A 16640-nucleotide genomic window follows, 5' to 3' on the forward strand; every position below is an offset into this window, starting at 1 on the left:
ACAAACAAATCAATAATTGACACAAAATATAACAACATTTTTTTATTGATTTAAAAAGGATTTCATTCCGTACAGTAAAGAAAATAGTCCATTCGATAATGACAATGAGGTACGTCCAGTGCAGCACAGCCAGCTCGCAAAACTCCGGTACGAAGTGCTGATCAAATATGAATCAAAATTCTGTTACTGTTTCTTGCCTTGAATGTTTTAAAAAACATTCTTTAGTGTACTGTTTAGCTGTTATAATTACATTGTTTACTTGGCCATCCATGGCAAATACCAAGCACTGCGGACATAGCAACGGTCTGTTCTTCAAAGCAGGTCTCCTATCAAGAAATAACAGACCGCTGAATGCCATTTGTCCAAACAAAATCGAGTAATAATAATATGTTTTTATAACGCACTTTACATTTTTCTAAATTACAAAGTGCTACCGGGTTTAAAAACAATGGCATAAAAAAAAGGGAAGGCAGAAACAAAAAACACTCAACAACATTTGACCCTTCATGGGGTAAAAAGTAGATATAAAAAAAAGAATTAAGGCATAGAGTAAAGGACCTAGGGGGGAAAAAAACGAAGTAAAAGCTTTGTTAAGAAGTTTGAGTTTTTAAAGCATCGGTGGGTTGTGGGGCTCTCAAATGGTTGGGGAGGGCATTCCCTCAGTGGAGCAGAATGCCCGGTCGCCCATGATGCGGAGAGTATTCAACCAAGCCATGTAATAAAGTATAGTAGCAGTCAGTGTAGTCAACCACTGTAATAAGTGTGCATCCAGTGTGGAGAAGTAATCGATCTGTGAGCTCTAAAATACATTGACCAATGGGAGTAAGGTGACATCTTGACATACATTCGATAGATTGAAAGACCTCTCATGATCATATAGAAGATCAGTGGTTCGCAACCTGTGGGCCAGGACCCTCAGGGGGTCCCAACATGATTTGGGGGTCCCCAGATGACAGTGTAGTGACAATTTGAGGACTTTTAAGACCTTTTTAATACCTCAAATACTATAAGACAGGCAAAAATTGTGAAAATAGCCGATCTACAAGCTCACAACGCCTTGCTTGCTTACAGTAGATCAGCTATTTTCACAATATTCATCTGTGGAACCGTGTCAAACTAAATGTAATGCCTACAATACCAAGTGCTTGTCAGGATGGGGGTCCCCAGTTCAAATATGATTATTTTTGGGGGACACAGCCTGAAAAGGTTGAGAACCACTGATATAGGTTGCGTAATGAGGAAATAAACAAAAGTAAATAAGAAAATAGAGAAATAATATATATTTATTTTCTTATTTTTCCTTTATTTATCTAGTTTCTTCTTTCAGCAGTCATTCATTAAGTGTAATTTCCTCTGGAACATCTGACATCTTTGCTCTTTAGCAGGCCACTTGCAATGATCACATAATCACCAGATGATAGCTTTTAGATTCATTATTGTAATAGTTATTATTATTACATTATTCACTTGTTGGTGCATTAAATGTGTTGTGCTACATGATTTGGGTTATATGATAAATAAACCTTTAAGTGTAAGACAGACTGACAACGTATTGTAAACCATTCATTGTTCACTCCTGCCCTCCTAGTTAACACTGCAATCAACAAAACAAAAAACATTATATAATTCATGACAACATCATTGTAAAAGCAAGACACAGTCTAATTATGGCATGGTGTCCCTGTGCAATCGGCAGCTATGGATAGCAAGTTACTTGGTATGTAGATAGTGAACGAAGCATCAATGATGTGCTAACGGACTAACGTGAGCTTTGTGTGCTAATTATCATGTGCTATGGAGCTTGGTCTTGTGGTTTGCTGTAGTTTAAACACGTAGCAGCGTGAGGTGAGTGCAGAGATGGGCGGAAATACATATAGGTACAAATAACAAATGTGGGTAAAAAATATGTATTTAAAATACAGACAATACAAGATATGAAAGTATCTTGATACAAATTACAAAATAGTATTTCAAATACAAACATTTCAAAATACTGCCCATCTCTGAGTGAGCATATAGCAGCATCAGCTGATCAGTGTGATCACTGTGATTGGTCTACTTTTGTGGGGAGATAAATACTATAGATACCGAGAGACACAGAGAAACACTGTGCTAGGTGGCTGGCCCCTTCGGCACCACACCGTAACAACAGCTTTAGCTTAGTAAAAGTAAAACACAAGTCTCAGCTTCCTCCGGAATTTCAGTCTTTACAAATAGCATCTGTTGCTGTTTATTAACTAATTTCAGAGTTCTCGGTTGTACTTAGTCAGTTTTACCAGTCTTTGATGTCTGAAATGTGGACACAAGTAGGTCCTTCCTTCAGTGCTTCATGTGCCCACAAGCTAATGTTACCAACGTAATTGTGATGGTATGTGAGCCTGTCTGTGTGTGGTTAAAACAGGATGAAAAGGCAATGTCCCAGAGCCTGTTTTGCCTGTGGAGCCTCACATGTCCTTTGTAAGGTTCTGCTATCTATTTCAATATACAGTCACAATCAGAGGGTAATGGCCAGACACAGGACCAGTAGCAACAAGACAAGAATGCTAGTCCGCTCACGTACAGCTGAATTCCTGAACTTGATTCGACCTTCAACAGCAGGGTACACACGTTTGCGCTCTGAGATGTATTTGGATAAAACAGCAATGTCCATATCACCTGGAGAGAGGGGGAATCATTTGGTTACTTGATTTATTGCCTTGCTTTCTAAATCACACCGTCTGAAGACCAGCAACGTTCGGATCACGCAGAGGTGTTATTAACATTAAATAACTTTTTCAGGGATACAGTTTAAGTTTTTTCTCATATGAGTCACATAAGACACACATCACCATATTTCAATCACTACAACATACAATACCAAAACACAATAGAACAATAGTTTTATTCTGTGCTAAACAATAAAACCCTACAGTCTGTTTTTGGTCAGTCAGTTTCTTTAACAAAGACCCTGCCTTATACCAATAAAAAGACCTTGGAAAAAGAAAAGACCATGTCTTGTGCTAGAATGAAAACTAAAGAATAGGCTTTGATTTGTCAAAAAAAATAAGGGGGGGGGGCAGGGTGGAGAGACATTTTCTAAACCAGTAAAGCTATACTTTGTATGACAAGATGACAAATCTTTACTCATTTATACAATTCCCTCCGAAAAGGGATGCCAGGAATGTTGTTAATATACATTATTAATTCAATTGTTACATTGTGATATTATCAAACATATCATACAGACTACATATCCCAAAAGGAAATGCATGTATATTTAATTCAGTCTGAACAGAATCAGGGATAAAACACATCTCCACAGGTGAGGTGATAAAAAATAAATGATCAGGGGAATGACCCCCATCCCCTCCAGCAAATCGAACCCTGGCTAATAGAAGAACTGACAGAAACAGAAAGGATTTTATCTTCCATCTGGCTTGTATGCTCTTGGCATCTGTACTTGGCAGCATGAAAAATAACTAGTTTAGTGAATGAAGGCTTTCCCAAAATGTGGTGTTGATTTAGACAATGGATCCACGCATAGTTGAGTATTAGAAACAGAAACAAAATCCAATTTATTTTCTGTTTATTAATATATTACAACGTATTGTGAGCTTGTAGATCGGATATTTTAGCTTTTCTGAAATTCCTGAACATTTTAGCTATATTGACATGCCCAAAATAGGGGTATCAGTGTTAAACTGAGTAATATTGGACTCCATGCTGTAATGTGCAACACAAATTTGACATGGATTGGAACAATGAATCAAGGAAGACGGAAATGGGACAACTTGAATCTGAAGTGTTGTTGCAAACTATTTGTGTCTGCCAGACAGGGATACTCAATAGTATTTATTAGAGTCTTTAAATGTTGAAAAGATGCCTTGTTATTGCTGCCTATAGGGAGAAAGACCACAGCCAGACACAGTACAAAAGTAAAATCAGCATCTGCACTGCCGTATCCTGGCTTTCACCGATATCAACTGACCTATACAGTATGGACACAATCCATTGCATGCCTTTTCCTCCACCTATTTGCTGTTAAATGGCTTGTTTTTGCGTTATGTTACAACCAGATAAAAGTGTACATTCACAGACATACTTAAGAATTGTCTTTGATTAAAAGCCCAATAAGAAAAATTATTTTCTTTCACCTCACATGATTACCGAACACGCCTCTTTCTCACCTGTATCATGCTTCTGTTTCTCTTGCTTGATCATGGTGAAGCCATCCCCTCCATCTGCTATGTAGGAAGGCATAACCAGCTTATAGTTCTTCTCCAGGTCTAAAGGTTCGTAGCGGGGAACACGACACTCAGTACAAAGCAGAGACATGGCCACCAGACGCTGACCAGAAGGCCTGGAGAGGTCAAACATCACCTGAATTCCTAGGTGTAGAAAAAACAATGTGTTGGGGACATTTTCATATGGAAAGCGTGGTTAGCATTTCTACAACTGCTAGGAACCGATAGTGTCCATAGCAGTTCATGGTTTCATTCTGAATAATTGCAAGGCCTGTTTATAACTAAGACAATATTACACAACCCAAAGGTAATCATTTAAACATGTACATACAGTACAAGACTAGCAAATGGGTTGAGATAAGCATGTTGCACTTCTAGCCACACCCCAAAAAGCAGGTGTTACTGATTAATCTTTGACATCAATGCCTGGCCTGTGGCCAGAAGTGCAACACACTGAAAAGTTTCAACCCAGAGTGCAGTGCATGAATGCAGTAGCAGTTTACTACCCTTTAACCCATAAAGACCGGGAATATTTTTTTTTTTTTAAACGTATGTTGCTATATATCAGTGGTTCTCAAACTTTTTTCATGTCAAGGATCCCCAAAATTATATGTATTTGGCCGCGGACCCCCCCATCTCAAAATATATTGATCCAGGGACCCCCAGAAGCACAGATCGGATTCAAAGATTTCCTCACATTTTTCCACAATTTAAAAAAAAATAGCAGATTTACAAGCTCATAGCGCGGCACTAATAGCCAAAGAAATCTTAAAATGACACGGATGCGTTCCCGGTCTTGATGCGTTAAAGCAGTGGATTTGGGGATTTTCCCACAATAAACACTGCATTTGTTTTGAAGAGAAGAGTGAGAGCTGTTTTGGTGTTGCTGAAAAACATCTGTGTGCAAGATGTAAATGAGGAGGTATGTGGTGGTTTGCGGCCATAGCTGTGGCCATAGCTGAGTGGTGTAGAGAGGCTGTACGGGAATAGGAATGTCGCCCAGTCTACATGTCGAAGTGTCCCTGAGCACACCCCTAACACCCGCCCCCTGTGCTCATCTGAGCTGCCTTCTGCTTTGCTAATGCAGAAAAGTAATTTACCTTCCCCCGGGGACCAGTAAATACTCCCATTCCCCCTGTGTACTGTAAAAGATTTCCTATTTTGCAGGAGATCTGGCCTAATGTTTGGAATCACATATACTATCCATTCTTTTCGTTGACTGTCCCATTTGCTGCTGTTGGTCAGACAGACATCAAAATAGAATTGAAACTGGTAAATAAACAGTGAAAAATTCCTTGTAGCAGATTTAAGTAAAACAATTGTTGGGTATTCATAGTGTATTGTGGTAAATGGTGAAATGCATTTTGATTGCATTTGTATAGCACTATTCTAGTCTTCTGAAAGCTGCTTTATAATGTATGTCTCACATCGACAATAGGTGCTGAGTTAAAAGTCTACTAACGTTTAAAAAGTAATAACTAAGTAAATAAGTAAATACTGGGAGCTGATGGTAGGTATTGCGCTCCACCTCAGCAATCCATCTTCCAGGAGTCGAGTGCAGTGTTTTTTTTTTAGCAAGATCCAAAAGAGAAATTAGACGTTTGCCCGTGACCCAAACTAGTGAAAATTGCAGATCTACAAGCTCACAACACGTCGCTTCGTGTCGGGTTGTGAGCTTGTGGATCTGCTATTTTCACTACTTCTTAAACCTTTTAAAAATGTTTTTTATGGAAATGATTAGATTTTTAAATTGTATTTATAAAATACTTTTGAAAAACGTTGGAATTGTTTTTAATTGATGAAAAGTTGTGGGGTGTTAAAAAAAAAAAAAAAAGTATTTTTAAATGTAAGAAATGGAAAGAAATAGATATTTACTTGCGACTCATAAAAATTGGTCGCGACCCAAAGATGGGTCCCGACCCACTGTTTAGGAAACGGTGGTCTAGTGCATTGAAAAGGGGATAGGCACCACCGATACCAACAACACGCCTCTCCGCCCTGCTTACTTACTTACTCTCCCCTGTGGGCAACAGCACGAGTAATACCATAAAGACCCAAATAGCTCAGAGAAGGTAAAAATCGATATCAATCTGCAAGCCTATGGACTGTTTGACAGTATTAGATGGGGGTGTAAATAGGGGTTCAGAGATCACATACCTGAAATCTGTAGAAATTCTCCTGTATTGCGGCCATATCTGCGAACGGAGTGTTCAAATGCCTTTTTCAGCGTAGACCCGCTCAGCTGGACCACATCAAAGGTTACTCCAAAAGGCAGGATGGAGAGAATCTCCTCCATAGTTATGGTACCTGAAAATTGAAGGGACACGAGTAACAGTTAACATGGGATTTCTACTTATGTCTAGCTGGTCACAATTATATTGTGAAAATATATATTTGTATACATTTTATAAAAAATGAAACAAACATGCACACCGTTTTTATAGCGCTCGTCGATACCATTCCTTATGGCACCACTATTCAGCATACACAGGCTCACATGGTTCCATTGCTTTTCATCTGGGTACTTGATATTGTGATAAACCTACGAATGGTAAAGAAGCTTTATTAAAGACGGTCAGTGAGATATACTGTTGGGAAGGTCAATCAAGCTTCAATCGTATCTACTAGTTCAATCTACTAGACTTGACATCGAGAAGAGAAACCAGTCAAAAGCACTGTCTGTGAAAATGATCACTCCTAGGAAAAGCTGACCTACCTTAATGTCATTGTAACAGAGGCCAAGGGTCTCTTGTTAAGGCATGTTTTCACCTTCCTAGTCCAACAAAAGGATTTTTCACCAAACATGCACATACTTGTGCTATGCATTGCAAACATATACATGCATACGCACTATACATGCGCAAACACACACAAAGGTTGAAACAATGTTCAATTCATCCAGAGCTAGGGTTTCTCCACTTAATAATAAATGGATAAATGTTTGAGCCTTCCCTAACACACCCTGGACAACGCTGTGGAATGAAACTGTGGAATAAACTCCTGATTGCAGTCAGAACTGCAGACTCTATCCCAATGTTCCACCGTTGTCTGAAGACTCACATCTTCAGACTCCCCCTAGCACTCCTATCTCCCTTTATCCCTTCGTGCCACATTATTTATCTGTGAGTCTGTCTCTCAGTGAGTCTGTCTGTCTGTCTGTCTGTCTGTCTGTCTGTCTGTCTGTCTGTCTGTTTGTCTCTGTGAGTCTGTCTGTGAGCAGTTAATCTCGAGCACCACTGGACCGATTGTTGTGAAACTTGCACACACGCTCCCAGAAGGCCAAGGAAGAACCTCCAACCAACCAAATCTTTCTAATTGGCCTCATGGTGGTGCTATAACAGGCCGTTTCAGGTTTTGTGCCACAAATCCTACAAATGTGTTGCCCAAACATGATGCTAGATTATTTACCTGTATCCTGGTTTCTTTGAGGCACTGCATTGTTCTCTCTGCACTCTACCTATGAGATTATTTACATTTACCGTGTTGTTTATTGACCAGAGTGCATGCTTACTCTGCTATTCCAAATTTCAAATCGTCGCTCTGGTCTTAAATGCCTTAATTGTAAATTGTAGGAAAACAACTACTTTTATGTGACACGCTGTGGATATGATTCATTGTATCTAAGTTATTCTGCCTCAGTGGTGCATGCAAATGATATGAATGGATGTTAATGAGTGAATTAACTCTCGCTCTACAGTACGTGCTTACCATAGCATCACAGATCATATTTCCAAGGTTACACTCCCGAAATCGACATTCTTCAAACGTCCCGTTGAGGTACACCAAGGTCTGTCCCACATACTGGGAAGAGTACTGAGCCAGGTTAAGCTTCCAACTGTCAATATCAGCCAGAATATCTGGATCTAGAAGATTTCAAAAACATTTTATGAAAACCTGAAATGAAAATAATTCTTGATTGGGGATTAGGTTGTGTTGTGGTTCTGTGTGATGTACCATACAATAGAATAAGTTTAGTAAACCAATTAACATGTTGATAATTTCATCTCAGAGTCTAATCTACTGGTATATCAATCAAAAGGCATTTGCTTTTTTTTGTTGTTGCTTAAATTAATTAAAGCAAAAATCACTAAAAATTACATCCTTAGTAATCAGAAACATGCTTTTTAACGCAAGTAGTGTAGGTTAATCACATTTGATAGCATTTAAACTGATATTACTTTATAAGATCAGTGTGACACATAAACACACTTTATGTTTTGGTGTTGGCATGTTATTTTGGTTAATTTGTAGTTCTATTTTCTAGACACTTGGTAGCGGGCATTTGATTGACATGCACAGGGTGTGCATATAGGAAGCACAGGCACACAGGTGTTTTAATTTGTGTGGGCACAGAGTGAAGTGGAGCACACTGTTCCTACCAGATACCAGACAGCAGACAGAGAAACAGAAAAAGACAGACAGAGTGAGAAATTCAAAGGAAGAGAGACTACTAAGCTAACTGGTACGTGTTGTTACAGTATTAATGTGCGGTGCTTTAAAAGAACTACAGGAATATTGATTGGACTTTGTTTGCATATCTGTGTAGGACACTCCCTTTCCTGTGCATGTAATGGCGAGGTGGAAATCAGAATTTATATACATACATATATACACTACAGCATATCATTTTGCAAAACGATATGCAAAACACAGCTCACGACAGAATCAAGCCATGGACATAATGATTATGTGATGGATTCACTACCCAGTCAACTAACAGCTCATCCCATAGCATCATCATTTGACTTAGATTCTTTAGAAGAGCATTTGTACAGCTTGACAATTTCATATATTCAGATACTGTTGATTAAGTCTACCTTGAGGTATGCTGCTGTCCATAAGTATAGGGTTTCCAACAGCTTGAACCACGTTTCCAGCCTCATCAAAGGTGACTTTCAGGTATCCCAGGTATTTGCCAAATGCATAGGCCTGAACCACTGGGACATTTCTCCCATCATCAGACTTCACCATTAAGGGGTAGGGACCTTCTGGTACCTCACTGGATGGTGGTGTAGTACCTTCAGAGAAAGACCAGTTTTCATTCATAGTTGGTGAGTCTTAATTGCTGAGATGCTGTTCATCTATTTTTGCTCTATATGGTGTTGTCATGAATTTGTCAACAAAAACATGTTGAACTAAAACACAGCTTCAGTCAGTAAAGTTATTTGAAGCAGACGCCGCACTGGATTGGACACCAGATGTGCCATCCTTATTGTAGCTCAGACATTGTTGCAGTTAGCTCTCTATGTCGGGAGAGAGACAACGTACATGAAATGGTACAGACTGTAGCTTTAATTAACTTCTTAAATGCTCAATATCCAAAACATTACTCAGCTGTATAGAGTAGAGTAGAATAGTACAAAATACCTGTGTATAGGAAAGTATTGCTGTGTCCTCCAATGACCACGTCAACCCCTCTCACTCGCTTGGCAATGTCTTTATCCTTTTCAAAACCAGCATGACCCAGTGCAATGATCTTATTGTATCCCAGTGTCACCAATTTATCAACCTGCACCTGGAGCGCCTCAACTTCATCTTCAAATATTAAGTGGGGCCCTAAAACACAGGAGTCAGAGAATGACAAAGTATAAATGAAAAGCACAATGTTTGACCACTTGAACCGCAGAAAATAGTAGATTGGCTATATTCGGCAAAGCGATTTGATGTAGAGGGGAAAAAGAGTGATTCAAGTACAACTCAGGTCAAGTTTACATTACATACGTACAGTACACACACACAAACGTTAAAATACATGGTTCATTCATACACCTTCCTCCAAAACGCTTTACAGCGTGCCTCATATTCACCCATTCACATACAGTAGCAGTGGTAGAGGTAACATGCAAGGCTCCAGGGGTCAATTGTCTTGCTCAAGGACATTTTGACACAAAGCCACCCATTCACATGGCAATGGTAGAGGTAACATGCAAGGCTACAGGGGTCAATTGTTTTGCTCAAGGACATTTCAACACAAAGCCAGACGGCCACTCAAACTCCTGAACCAGTGACGCTACACACAGACATGCACACGCAGGCACACACACGCAGGCACGCACACGCAGGCACGCACACGCACACGCACGCGCACACACACACACACACACACACACACACACACACACACACACACACACACACACACACACACACACACACACACACACACACACACACACACACACACACACACACACACACACACACACACACACTGTGGTGTGAACTCTTTCATCCACTTGATTTTTTACTATATCTTTATAGTTATAGTTGCAGTGCTTGGAGTGAAAGGCACTATAGACATGTACTGTAGGCCTACATGTGTACACAAAACTGCTGTACCCATGCATATACTACTATGTAATGTACATACAAACACAAAGCTAATACAAACAATATGTTTAGAAACAGGTGAAATTACTATCATACTGACATAAAGTTGGGAGGGACTAGAACAGATGACTTAATATGCTGTATAAAAATGGGAGGATGTTTGGGTGTATATTAATGATGGATGGATGGTCATTATGCACTGTAGGGCTACTGTAGAGCAGGGTGCTACTGTATATTCTCAGGAAAAACTTTCACAAAGTACGTAGACTGAGACTGAGGAAGAGCATGCTGCGCTCAAAAGTTAACAAACAGTCAAGTTTGGTAACAGTGCTTTACTTGTGAACTCAGACCAACAGACAAGAAACTCAAACCAGTTAATCATCCAATGGGGTAAACAAACAATCCAATAAGGAATAGGCAGATAGCCCATGGTCTGGTGAACACAGGCAGGGGCTAAACAGGAAGGTCAAGAAAGTCAGAACCATAATGAGGCTATGGAGCTGAACACACAAAACAATCTGGCACGGAACAGGGACTGCAACTGCTAGGTGAAATGGCAAGGAATGTGGGAGTGGCTGGGTCTGATTGATAATGATCTGCAGCTGGTGAGCTAATGAAGGATCATGGTGAGGTGAGAGAATTAATGACAAAAACATCTGGAGAAGTGAAGCCACCCATCGTGTTCATAGACAGAAGTGTCTCCGATGTCGTTTTGCTGAATGAAGTTTTGAATGTATTATTGTAATGGATGTAACCTGTGATGCAATGCTTTGGTTTCAGCATAATATGTACTGTAAAACACAATTACCTGGAAAACAGCGAGTTGCCAACAACCAAAGATTACTCACTAAGGTCTGAGTGTCAGTATAACTCTGAAAATGTCCAAATGAGTTGACATTGAGTTGAATTAACACTCAAAAGTGTAGAGGAGTGCATACCTAGCCTGTTCACAGTGCACAGGTGTGTGTGCAAATATATTTGGATAACATTTGGATGAGCACATGGAGTGAAGATTACATTATGCCTACTACAGTCAAGGCATGTTTCATGCTTAGTTTTATGGAAAAACATACTATGACAAATATGTATGTAGAGAAAATTCCATGATAATAAATGGTTTATAACACAATTATAGTATATAATGGTATACTTTTAACATTTTATTCGGATGTACCTAGAGATTAATTCAAATCTTCAATGATATCTATTGCTATTTTTCCTGGGTCAAACAATATTGACTGGAATGTAAGAGGAGACATTGATGCTTTGTACAGAACTTTGCCTTGCACTACTAGCAGGGGCGTAGCCACGGGTGGGCATAGGTAGGCTTGGGCCCACCCATTTGTTTTTTCTGCCCCTCCCCCCAAAAAAAAAGAGTTTTATATATATATATATATACTTTTTTTCATTTTTTTTTTTCAAATATCATATTCAGCCATTTTGATAACAGTGTATCTGAAATCTGTCACAAACCTGCAAAAAAAGTACCCAAAACCTGCCAAAAAACTAAAATATTCACACGCTCCTGCCCAGCCTACGCTAGCGTTCTGGCTACGCCACTAGCTACGCTACAAACTCCAAATAATCATGCAAATGAAATCAGACAAAGTGCCAGCATACCCATTAGGGTTTCATACATCACACAGTGTAATGACAGTTTATAACTTAACGGAATACATATTTTACCTGGTAAGGATAAGACTGGTGTCTCTGCGGTGGTATATCCAACCACAGCCACCTTTTCAGAGCCAACATTGATCACCGTGTATGGCTTATAGTAACGACTGATTTCCGGGGCCAGAATCTTGTCAGGTTTGATGTTGGCACTCAGCACAGTGCAGTTTATCTTCTGAAGAAAGGGTTTGATGAGCCCTTCCACACCGTTGTCAAATTCATGGTTTCCAAATGCCTGAGGAGTAAAATAAGTGGTCAAGTCATGTTTTGTCTTATTTCACAAAACAATGGTCTTTTGACACAAATTATATATGATGACAATTCTATGACCACACCACCTGTTTATATATGTGTTCAGTGCAACAGTAGTAGTCCAGTAAACAAACACATGCAGGTTCTTTGCATCTGAACAAACGTTTGTGCACATTCCCCTTTTTTATGTTGAAACAAACAGACAGACAGACAGACAGGATTCACACCATTTCTCAGCTCAAAATACATCTTTGGAAAAAAAAATCATGCTAGATGTGATATATTTAATAATTTACAAACAAAAAGTGTAACAGCTGCCCTCTCTGTACATCAAAAAAATGTACAGGTCAATAGGTAAATATTACCTCACTAACTAGTGCTAAACTAGGTCATTCACACATCCCAGAATGCCTAAAGACTGGTGTGGGGCAGTTGTCCAAATTCAGTTGTGTGCCCCTCCACTTAATTCTTGAGTGACCTACCAAACATCAATGCTTCTTTGTTTCGGCAAATTGATGTAAAAAGGTGCTTTAGGACAACAATATTCAAAGACTTTGTCACATGTGCATACATGTAGTCTACAGTATGTGCAGTGAAATATATTATAGTACAATATACTGTATGATGGTGTAGGGTAGCCTATAACTAAAACTAAGTTATATAGGCCTAGACGTAAGGTGCTTGCTTAATAATAACTAATACAGTACAAATGTAGATACACCTAATACAGTATGTAGCCTATATAGAATATATACAGGAAAAAGCATTATAATACAATATAGTGCATATCATAGGCTACTGGTAGAGAGCAGAATGATGGATTCAGTGATTTATTTGTCACACTCATACAAGTATGGTGTCATATAAGTTGGTGTATAGGCACAGGTCTCCGCCAGGTCAGGTAGGTTATTGTGGGCAAAATCGGCCTCCTGGTGGCGCTATAACAGGACAATGTGGGGTGGGTGGCATGTCTTCCTCGACCTAGTGGAAATGTGCGAGCAAAGTTTCACGGCAGTCCGACGCTGCGTTTATGATTCCAGGCATTTTGTTCAAAACAAGCCACTCCTGCAAACTTTAGATGCCAATCTTAGCCAATCAGGATGGATTGTGAAAGATCGGACAGATCCGTGTTGATCACATGACTATAGAGATAATGTGTACCGATTTGCGTGATGTTTGGACAAAATCCGTAGTAACATCAAGAAATATGTTTCACAAAAATCGGCCTCCTGGTGGCGCTATAAAAGGCAGATGTGAAAAATGCAGGGAAGAGATTTCCTTGCCCTCTAGGGAGTGTGTGTGCAAAGTTTCACGTTGATCAGTCCTGTTATAGGTAAAAAAACGTGCATCGGCCTGTTATAGCGCCACCATAAGGTAGATTTGAAAAAATGTAGGGTGGCATTTCTTCCTTGGCCTAGTGGCAATGTGCGAGCAAAATTTCACTGCAATCACACGCTGTGTTCATGATTTGAGGCATTTTGTTAAAAACGGACCACTCCTGCAAATTTTGGAAGCCAATCTTATAGCCAATCAAGATGGAATATGAAAAATCCGACAGACCAGTTTTATTTAATGACTATAGAGATAAGTGTACCGATTTGTGTGATGTTTGGACAAAATCTGTAAGTAATATCAAAAAAATAGTTTTGCAAAAATTGGCCTCCTGGTGGCACTATAACTAGCCAATCTGAAAAATTTGGGGCAGAGGTTCTGCTGAGGCTCTGGCATCCAGGGAGTGTGCGTGCACAGTTTCAATGCGATCGGGCCAACGGTGCCAGAGATTAGCTGGCAGACAGACAGACAGACGGACAGACAGACAGGGTGCAAAACATACTCTCGGCCATGCCTTCGGCCTGGCGGAGACAACAAACAACAAGTTATAATAAAACACAGGGTAGGCTAATATAAGTAGCCTACAAAGTGATACAAAAGAATGGCTGCCTTTAGAATTGCTGTACCCTAGTCTATAATGATTTTAAAGAGATATAGACCCCTTAACAGACGACGTCATACTGGCTGCGTGCAGCCAGTATGCGCGCAACGAAACCCATTATATCAGGTCTCGTTAGGACGCGTCTCACTAGCCAACACACACAAGAGGGGGTTGGGGTGTGCTGAAACCAGTGCACCCCGAAACAGGTTGGGAATTGATTGCGTGAAACAATCACCTGTGCGTCCAGGCTCAATGTTAGTAAACAAATAATTGGTCTATAGTGGCTGTCTGCCTGACTGGACTGATAAGGAAGGAAATTGCAGCCACTATAAAAAAAAAAGATTGCTAATAAATAATAATAAAAAGCATTAACAAAATAATTAAGCATAGGCCTAAATGTTGCCTACAATTAACCATTTTGAGTGTCTATTGAACTCTTTGACATTTAAAGCCACAATGCACTTATCTTACCATGGCATCATAACCCAGTTTGTTCATGAAATACGCAGCCTCCTCTCCTTTGTAGTAATTGAACCAGATGGTTCCCTGGAACTGGTCTCCAGCATCCAGTAACAACACATGTCGCTCCTTCTCTCGGACTTCGGTGATCTTCGTGAACCTCCTGGCGACGCCGGCGAAGCAGGGTCCCTTTTCTGGACACTTCCCTGACTCTCTGCTGGTCTCCTCGATCCGGGCGTGATTGTCGTTCGTGTGAAGCAGCGTGACTTCGAAAGTTGACACTTTGTCTAAATAGTTCAAAAGAAGGAGAAGTACACAGAGGGAGGTAACGCGTGCGCTCTGAGTCCGCATCTTGTCGTGGATAAATGGCGAATGAAAGTGAATAGTATAGCAACAGTAACGTGATACTATTAGTCACATAAAGGTTTGAGGTTCAAAACCAGCTGCCTGCTGAGTTTATAGCCTGCAGGATGAGCAGCGGTGGAAAGTAACTAAGTACATGTACTGAAGTACTTAAGTACAATGTTGAGGTACATTTACTTTACTGGAGTATTAACAATTTCCAATATTTTTACGTAAATATTTCTATTTTATTCCACTACAATTATTTTGATTATTATTACAAAACATACATAACCACTTCAGCTCTATATATTTTCGGCCATTTGAAAATAGCCGATCTACAAGCTCACAATGTGTAGCAATGACAGCTTGTAGATCTGCTATTTTCAAAACATTTTTGTACGTTTTATACATTTGAAAACTTGTGAAATGGGACTGCATAACAAGTAGTTTCCTACTTTTGGTACAGGCCTATTTTCAGGGCTGAAGTGGTTAATGCATGTTTTGTAATAATAATCTAAATCTACAAAGTAATTATAGTAACTAAAGTTGTCAAATAATTGTAGTGGAGTAAAAAGTGCAATGTTTGCCTCTGAGATGTAGTGGAGTAAAAGTAAAAGTATGGAAAATTGGAACACTCCAGTAAAGTAAAAAATCCTCAAAGGTGAACTTAAGTACAGTAATTGAGTAAATGTACTTAGTTACTTCACACCACTGGCACAGTAGCTACAGTATGAGCAACTTGCCTGTGACATCATATAATATATAAGTCTACTGTATTAGCCCAAAACCTGAATTCCAAGTTGGACGAAAGTTGTAAAACGAGACATGTCTGGACTCGTTTTATTATGTCCCTATGTAGGCCTATTTGCAAAACATGTAGCTTAAAATTAGGCTAATACATGCTTTCCTCATTTCCAAATGCATTGCTTGATACAATTTATGAAAACTTTAATGGGAAGCAAATGTTTCATACAAAAATCTAACGTTTCCATTTCACATATATGAAATATATTGATCTGAAACAGTGCAATTCATCCTAATTAAAAGTCCCAATTAAGTCCACAAACAACAGGAAAATAATTGTGTGAAACAATGTGAAAAGAAGAAGAATCTTAGTGTTGCTTGTTGTGAAATTCCAGATTAATTTTGTAACTGAAATGAATTCTAGGCTCTAAATTCCTTGACTCATCTGTTTAACACACATCTGTTTAACATATGTGTATCAAGACCTGAATGGGTTGTGGCGCTGCTGGTATTAATATTACATTAAAATCCTCAGTGCTATTGAATAGATTTTCCTGTTTTCACCAGCACCCCCTAGTGGATATGTGAAGTAAAGTAAAACACATGGGACTGAAGCTCACTTAAAATACCTGCCATGGCATGAACACACTTGCTCATTGGATAACACTGAAATACAAGTT

General features: G+C 39.4%; 1 protein-coding gene across 1 annotated transcript; it reads right to left on the reverse strand.

Annotated features, from left to right (window-relative positions):
* Positions 1-92: 92 nt before the first annotated feature.
* On the reverse strand, positions 93-15329 carry LOC311036196 (snake venom 5'-nucleotidase-like). The gene is made up of 9 exons (XM_084044735.1): positions 14884-15329; positions 12240-12462; positions 9591-9779; positions 9041-9241; positions 7932-8086; positions 6657-6765; positions 6381-6530; positions 4167-4367; positions 93-2655 (listed from the first exon to the last, which is right to left on the reverse strand). The coding sequence occupies exons 1-9, from the start codon at positions 15220-15222 to the stop codon at positions 2495-2497; spliced, it is 1728 nt and encodes a 575-aa protein (XP_083900861.1). The 5' UTR covers positions 15223-15329; the 3' UTR covers positions 93-2494.
* Positions 15330-16640: the final 1311 nt, after the last annotated feature.

Source organism: Gymnoscopelus microlampas (assembly GCF_963454915.1).
Source record: "Gymnoscopelus microlampas genome assembly, chromosome: 20".
In the NCBI taxonomy this organism is placed as follows: Eukaryota; Metazoa; Chordata; class Actinopteri; order Myctophiformes; family Myctophidae; genus Gymnoscopelus; species Gymnoscopelus microlampas.

What these genes read in the sequence shown, in the direction of transcription:
- LOC311036196 (XM_084044735.1), bottom strand. Translation starts at nt 15,222, where the DNA reads ATGCGGACTCAGAGCGCACGCGTTACCTCCCTCTGTGTACTTCTCCTT. An exon ending in ACCAGTCTTATCCTTACCAG is followed by an intron (nt 9,780 to 12,239) that starts GTAAAATATGTA and finishes CCTGTGTTTTAG; the next exon opens with GGCCCCACTTAATATTTGAA. An exon ending in CGACGAGCGCTATAAAAACG is followed by an intron (nt 6,531 to 6,656) that starts GTGTGCATGTTT and finishes TTCAATTTTCAG; the next exon opens with GTACCATAACTATGGAGGAG.